The 8138-nt window shown below is 33.7% G+C and overlaps 1 protein-coding gene across 4 annotated transcripts; it reads left to right on the top strand.

The window, feature by feature from the left end:
* Positions 1–2423: 2423 nt before the first annotated feature.
* LOC123205656 (phytoene synthase 2, chloroplastic-like) lies at positions 2424–7135 on the top strand. 4 transcript variants are annotated; one of them, XM_044622672.1, is made up of 7 exons: positions 2424–2559; positions 2854–3476; positions 3580–3630; positions 5157–5329; positions 6175–6410; positions 6499–6691; positions 6791–7135. In XM_044622672.1, the coding sequence occupies exons 2-7, from the start codon at positions 3014–3016 to the stop codon at positions 6962–6964; spliced, it is 1290 nt and encodes a 429-aa protein (XP_044478607.1). In that variant the 5' UTR covers positions 2424–2559; positions 2854–3013; the 3' UTR covers positions 6965–7135. The 4 variants fall into 4 exon arrangements, with proteins under 4 accessions (XP_044478607.1, XP_044478610.1, XP_044478609.1 ...); XM_044622674.1 differs by having other exon boundaries at positions 2454–2554; XM_044622673.1 differs by lacking the exon at positions 2424–2559 and adding an exon at positions 2724–2742.
* Positions 7136–8138: the final 1003 nt, after the last annotated feature.

Genomic DNA, 8138 nt, shown 5'->3' on the forward strand with positions numbered 1-8138 from the left:
GGTTCAAATTAACAGTTCAAATGTATGGCTCGAATTAGTGGCTCGAGTTTGTGGTTCATTGACAAAACAATATTGTTTTACCTAAATAATATTCAAAATTTATTGTTCGATCCACAAGTTCGAACTGCCAATTTGAACTACTGAATTTAAGCTGATTTGAGCCATGAATTCAAGTCGAATTGAGTTACCAATTAGAAATGTTGATTTGAACCATAAATCTGAGTTGAATTTGAGTCGAACATCCCTTGGCTGGAGTTCGGCTTGAATTAAAAAATGCACCAAATCTTTCTGTTTAAGTTCGATTCAAATTTTAATCCAACGAATTTGAGCCAAGTTAAATTGGGTCGAATAAACTTTCAAGATCGAACCAATCTAGATCATATCCAGTGTAAACTCAACTTCCTACTCGTTAATTATCGAAAATCAAAATTTTCACTATTTTGTTAAATTTCACTATTACTGTTAGGGAAAAAATCGTCATTTAATAAAAACATTTTAAAAAATTATAAATTCATTGCATTTCCCCCGAAGTTTAAAAACTAATAATTTTCCCCCACCTTCCCTTTCTCTAAAGTTTGAAAAATCACTATTTCCCTTCTAGGGTTTGTATTTTCTCCCTTGTCATTTTTTCGTCAACTAGAGCAAGCCAACCTCTTCCCTCTCATCTTTGGGATGAGGATGAATCATTGGTCAATAGGAGGTTGACTAAAAATTCATCAATGAGGCATGAATCTGTGCAACACATAAACTATGCGTTGCACAAATCACGTTGGTTGATTTGTGCATTGGTAGATGTATAGATCAGTTGAATGAAGACTTAAACACTTTCTTCGATCGATCTATGCATCACACGATCCGTGCCTCACTAATGAATTGTCGATCGACCTCTAGTCAGTCGACGATTTGTCCTCGTTTGACAAATGGGAGGGTGGAGGTCGGCTAGCTTCGATCGTCATAGAAGCGGTAAGGAAAAAATACAAATCCTAAAAGAGAAATAGTAATTGTTCAAGCTTTGAATGAGGGAAAGGTGAGAGAAAAATTATTAATTTTTAAACTTGGAGAGAAAATATGATGAATTTATAATTTTATTAAATAATAATTTTATTAATGATAATAATAATAAAATTTAATAAAAAAATAAATATTTAAATTTTTGATAATTAACTAATAAAAAAATCAAATTTATACTCACCTTTGGGTGGGAAATAGTCGTTCGGCCAATTTTATTAAGGCCTTCAACTAACTTCAAGTACGTTAGTGCTTCCTGCCCCATGAAATATGGCAAATTGCAGATTCGTGTCAATCGTTTCACGATGAAAAACGTCGGCGAACACGTGTCGTCCACATTCACAATTTTGTCCCTTATTCGAAGAAAAGCCATACACCTTTGTCAATTTCCACTTTTTCACTGTGTCCTCCACTAACATCCCCCACTCCCCAGGATCTGGCTTTTCTTTTCCTTACTCACTCACCGCTTGCCACGTGTACTCATTCCTCCACTCTCCATTTGATAACCTTATCTTCCACCCATTGGTCGCTTACTCCACGTTGGATCCACTTCTCTCCTCTCTTCCTCACTTGGGTCGGGCCGGGTCGGGGCGGGCTGTTCCTATGAAATTTTTTCACTTATTTTCTGCTATTTAAATTAATATTAATAAACTTTTTAGGATAAAGATTGAAAATCACGTCTATAATTACTGCACTTCATATAAGTTGTTGAAACTGAATTCTTCTAAAATTACAAAATCGTGTAAAATATGAGAGAATTATCTTACGAAAATGGGATGTGTTAATTCAACAATCTTTTTTTATTATGTATATATTGTGACATATTTTTGAGTTATTGAATTGATATAATACTCAACATTTAAATATTTGGTTAATTTCATTATTTTTCTTTTTTGAAAAATAAAAATATAACATTCAATTTCCTATTTGCATTTTACAAAAAGCTGAATAATAATATTATGCTGGTACGAATTATAAATACATTTAATACTTGAAATTCCTTTTATATGAATTAATTAGAAATATGTATACACCTAAGTTTGATTAAGTCTAATTCTGATGAAACTAATATCAAAATGTCTTAGTTAGAGAATTATTGTTATTATATATATATATATATATATATATATATATGTATGCATCAAAAGAACTTTGAAAACATTTTTGGAAAATATAAAGTGATTTTATTAATTTAAGAATTTTCAACATTTTGAAAAATTTAGAACTGTCTGTATGATCAAGGAGGTTACTAAAATTTGACAAAACAAAAAATCGAAATGCATTGATGAAGACGAAGAATCCTTAGCAGAGTTTAACTCAAACCGTAGAAATGGAAACGGGTTATATAAGAATATCCATATTTCATCCGGATCTGAATTCGGATACATGACAAAACAGCAGCCATTAAAATAAAAAGAGAGAGACTCCGCATGCAAATCCGGACAATGCTAGTCATTTTATTTATTAATACAAACAAAATAAAACAAAAGAAGAAACAAAACAGTGTGAGGCTCTGTGAGGTCTGGAAGGGTGGAGGGTTTGTTTGGTAAGGTGAGTTTAATGGCCGTTAGTTTTATATATGCTTTCCATTTGATATGGTGTTGATACTTTTTTTCTTATTTAATTGATCACTTGCTTTTATCAACATTTCCAATACCCTCCTTGGTTTAATCACTATGACAATTGTTTCTGAATTCTAAAACAGGTTTAGTTTGTGTTTTTGACACCCCATTTGTGAGTTTTTTGTTCTTGCTATGGAGTTCTGTGTTGGTTGTTGTTAATGATTTGTTGTGTTTAATTTTTTTTTTTTGTATGCTTACTGTGATTTTTGGTTCGCTTATACAGAGTTGAAGCAGAGTATTTGACTGCTGAGTTGTTGGTTATAATTAGTTTAAGCTTCTGGGGTTATTTTTATTGAAGATAAGTTTCAATTAGTTCTGTGTGATTTAAGGTTGGAGATAAGAGGGATTAAGAAGGTTAGGTAAGTAGAATTTTAAGTTTCAGCATGTCTGTGGCTTTGCTATGGGTTGTATTTCCCAACTCACAGTTGTCAAGATATATTGGATTTATTGATTCTGTTCGAGATGGAAACCGGTTAATAGACTCATCAAGATTTGTGTACCGGGCTCGTCGTTTCATGTTCAACAGTAGACCAAATAAGTATAAGAAACAAAAATGGAATTCTTACTCATTTGATATAGATTTTAGGCATCCTTGCTTACGTGGAATAAACTTACCTGAAATAACTATGGTGGCTAGCACAGCGGGAGAAATGGCTGTGACTTCAGTGGAAAAGGTTTATAGTGTGGTATTGAAGCAGGCAGCCTTGGTTAATAGGCAATTAAGGTCAACTGCAGAACGTGATGTGAAACCTGGTATTGTTTTGCCGGGGAATTTGAACTTGTTAAGTGAAGCTTATGATCGCTGTGGAGAAGTTTGCGCAGAGTATGCCAAGACATTTTACTTGGGTTAGACTTCTCCTATGTAATCTGAGATTTGAACTAGGACTGAAATTGTGTATTTGCAGTTCTTTTTAATCAAATTATTACATTTTTTTTTGGTTTATTTCAGGAACTCTCCTAATGACCCCTGAAAGAAGAAAAGCCATATGGGCTATATATGGTTTGTGATCGTCACATTAAATCATACTGCATTTTCACTTGCAATTTAACATTACATGAATTAGTTTCAAATAAAATTTTGAGGTACTTAGGGAGTGAATTTATCAAAGAATCAGCAAAAACCTTGAAAGTTTTTTTTTTTTTTTCAAAAGTGTAAGACTTTGGAGCTTATTGAATCTTAAACTAACTAATTCTTTTTTACGTGCTTAGCAAAGAGATCTCATACCACATCATAGTTAAACTGTAGTGGATTGGTTGTCTTAGTAAGGTTGGTTGTGTCTTTAATCTATATTAAATGATATAAATTTTGGGAAAACACGTCATAGTTAACCTGTAGTGGATTGGTTGAGTCCTTAATCTATATTAAATGATATGAATTTTGAGGGAACCATATCTAAAAAATTAATAGTTGAGATTGGAAAGCCTAAAGTCTTATATATGCCATACTAGAAGTCTACACTTTCTTATGTGCCTGCACTCAGGAATGTAACATACTACCACACTTTGCAGTGGAGGCCTACGCTGCATAATTGTAGTTAGGAGATGTAATGTTGACTTTGATATTAAAGAATATGATGCTTGTGAGGACTATAGTTTAAAAGATAGTGGTTGAAATTATAGAGTCCAAAGTCATATACACCCCACCAGAAGCCCATACTTTATTGTGTAGTAGCATAGTTTCATACCATGAACTTGGGATCATAATATTATACAAACAATAAGAATTATTGTTTCTTTGTATAATGATCTAAACTTCATGTTTCCCTGCATGAGTATCTACGTCACTTCCAGATTGTATTATTTGTTGATGACTACTCAAGGATTATATTTCTTAAACAAAAGCAACCATGCAGTGACCGACTCCACAATGAATTACTTTTATGTGATTGTGGTGATTTAATTTGTGACTTCTTTTCCTTCTATTTAATATCGATAAGATAGATATGGTTTTTATCTTTATTTTATTTAGAATGTTATCTTTGTCTTCTTCCATAGGAAGGATGTGTATGCTATTCAGATAACTTTCCCTGACACCTAACACTCTGAACTGTGATGGGGATGATGTTTAGTCCCAGCTCTTTAAAATAACTCACTGAAAGGAACTTGGTTCTCCACATACAACCTTGATTTTCCTGTTCTATTTTTTTATGTCAGAGTTAACATCAAAATGTAATATCAATAATGACCATTGAGAAGCTCTGTATATCTGATGTTGTGTTTTTAGCCTTTTGAATTACAAATGTGCCACGATTTAGAGAAAAATGCATAAGGTGGTGAATTTTTATTTTTTCATCTAAAGTCTTGCCTATAACTATTGTTTTGTTTGTCTTGGCAACTTGTCTTCTACATTAATAGAAGTAGAGAATCTTCTGTATGACATATGTCTTGTACGTTTTTTTTATTCCTCTTTTGTATGGTAAATGAGTTGGCTAAGCAGTTTTTATTAATGTGTTAGAGTCTTCTTGCTGATGCTAAGTAACATGATTGTACATTTCCTATAGTTTCTTATAAGATGTTCAATTGCAGTGTGGTGTAGGAGGACTGACGAACTTGTTGATGGGCCTAACGCTTCACACATTACTCCAACAGCTTTAGATAGGTGGGAGTCCAGGCTGGAAGATCTTTTCCAGGGTCGTCCATTTGATATGCTTGATGCTGCTTTAGCAGATACAGTGGCCAAATTTCCTGTTGACATTCAGGTAGGATTATATTTTCAAAATCAAATTAAATATAGCATAGAATGGTTGCTGTAGTAGTTGTGTTAATATTTTGTAGTATTGTTAGATTGCATGTTGATTCGGTGGCTCTGGAGTATAGCTGTAATTTTTTACAATAATGTTAAACTTCTATATGTAATGACAGATCATGTTCCATTTGTAATGGCATCATGCCATTTCTGCGTTTTCAATTTTATTCTCCAAGGCCGAAGCTATGAAAGAGGTGACACTGTATGCCTTGTATGAGCTCGTTAGTTTCCATGAGTTCTGTATAATTATTAGGAAATGGTTGAGCTTACTGGGAGTTAGTGGAATGTGTCAGTCAATTGTTAAGTTTAAGCAAGTATCTCCCTTTTGTTTTCATCTGTCTCATGTTCATGCCAAACTTATTTCCCCTATTCAACGTCTCTATTTAAGTGGACCTATCTTACCTTTTTATCACTCTTCTGAATAGGGGAAAAGGAAAAACATACCTTTGTCAAAACAAAAGTATTGTATAACCAACAGTCATTTGGGGTGAGATTTTGTAGGAAAGGTCTACATGGTAATATTATGAATATGCAACGGCCTATAGACATAAAATTTCTCTACGAGGGGCGTAAGGATGTGGGAGAAATCTCTCTGAAGTTTTATATATATCCTGTAGAATTTCTTGGGAAAATGTTCTGGTAGAAATTACGAGTAATTTTCTTTCAAGTACTTGCAGTAGTGAACCTTTAACCTGAGCCTTAGCAATTTAAAGTGAAATTCATCAATGAATATAGCGATATTTGTCTTAGTGCAAGGCATTGAACTCATGACTAAACTATTGACCTGTTATCTTGCAGCCATTCAGAGACATGATTGAAGGAATGAGGATGGACCTTAAGAAATCAAGATATAAAACCTTTGATGAGCTCTACCTATATTGTTATTATGTTGCTGGGACTGTTGGCTTAATGAGTGTTCCGGTCATGGGAATTGCACCTGAATCACAGGCAACAACAGAGAGTGTCTATAATGCAGCCTTGGCATTAGGGATTGCTAATCAGCTGACCAACATACTCCGGGATGTTGGAGAGGAGTAACTACACTTTAAATTTGCCTGTTACTTTTTTATGAATATTACTTTTAAACTGTTTCTCATCATCTTTTTAACATTTGTTCTTCAGTGCTAGAAGAGGAAGGGTTTATCTACCACAAGATGAGTTGGCACAAGCAGGGATTTCAGATGAAGACATATTTGCTGGAAAGGTGACTGATAAATGGAGAAACTTCATGAAGAACCAAATTAAGAGAGCAAGGATGTTCTTTGACGAGGCAGAGAAAGGCGTGACAGAGCTGAGTGAAGCTAGTAGATGGCCGGTAAATAATCAGGAACCTTTTTATCAGTATAAATTGTGCCTTCAAATACTGGATGAGATTGAAGATATGAATGAAGGTGAGTTTTGGATGTTAATGCAGGTATGGGCGTCGTTGCTGTTGTACCGTCAAATTTTAGACGAGATCGAAGCAAATGATTATAACAATTTCACAAAGAGGGCATATGTGAGTAAAGTGAACAAGATAGCGGCATTGCCAATCTCCTATGCAAGGTCACTTATACGATCCTCAAGAAAAGCCCTGGCTGAAGTATAAATTCACCATTCTACCTCAACGAATCTTGTAAGCGTATATAGTTGAATACAAGGAATCTAAGCAGAAAAAAAAAATCAATAATTTTGTATATTAGGAATTGCTGTAATGCAACGTGTATCCAATATAAGTTCAAATAGTAAATTCAATTCTCACTGGCCATTCAAAAATCAAGATATATGTCCTTCCAGGATTAAACTTTACCTATCAAGCATGTAAAAAGTCATACCCGAAGAAAATATCAAAATACCCAATCACAAAATGACTAATTGAGACAAGCTGAATCTCCCTTTTATAATTTCATGGCACAATGTTTAATTCAAGTTGGCTAGTTAATTATAGTCAGAGAAGTAACATGTAGATTCATCATATAAATTTATCTGGGCGAGCAGAGCAATATGCGAATTCTTCGTCCAAAATAATCTATACAAACCAACATGGGAAAATAGTGGAAGGTTCTAGAGGTTCATTGTTTGTGCACAATTCTACACCATCTAAAACATTTTACAATCACGCAGGATTTTATCTCTCCGTAGGCATGTAACTATGCTAGATTTTTTTTAGAGAGATAATGTAGCTAGGATATGATTAGATCTTCCTAAAAGAACAAAATATGCTACATTTTGTACAAACCTATAATTAGTGCCCTCATTTCCAGAATTAGTGCCCTTAAGAGGAAAGTATTACTAATATTAATTAAAACAACATACATTTAAAAGAAAAACTTGGACAGAGTATACTATTTACTCTTACTTTATGACATGAACCCACATATACTATCTGTCATTTGGGATCTACTAGGTCCCTTGAAACTACCTCATAATTTTTGTTCATCATGTCGAACATGTGACAATTTCTTAGGATCCTATTTGAACTGACATGTTTTAGGTGAAAACAAACTTACTTAAACTAAACTGTAACTATAACTGACTTGTCAATCATACTAAATCAATATAACTATTTGACACCTTGACCATGTGAGTATGCTATTGTGTTGTCCACTTCCTACAACACTATCAAGCTATTGGTCAAACTTGAGCTTACTACAACTCACCACACCTTACTATATGTGATCGGGTTTTATTGCAAACTAAATGTTCTTCTGCGAACGATGTCGTACTTCAAGTGATATAAGGAGTATCTCATAGGTGCCCTTTTGAAACAACTCTAAAGATTC

The sequence above is a fragment of the Mangifera indica genome, unplaced genomic scaffold (genome assembly GCF_011075055.1).
Source record: "Mangifera indica cultivar Alphonso unplaced genomic scaffold, CATAS_Mindica_2.1 Un_0011, whole genome shotgun sequence".
Classification (NCBI taxonomy): Eukaryota; Viridiplantae; Streptophyta; class Magnoliopsida; order Sapindales; family Anacardiaceae; genus Mangifera; species Mangifera indica.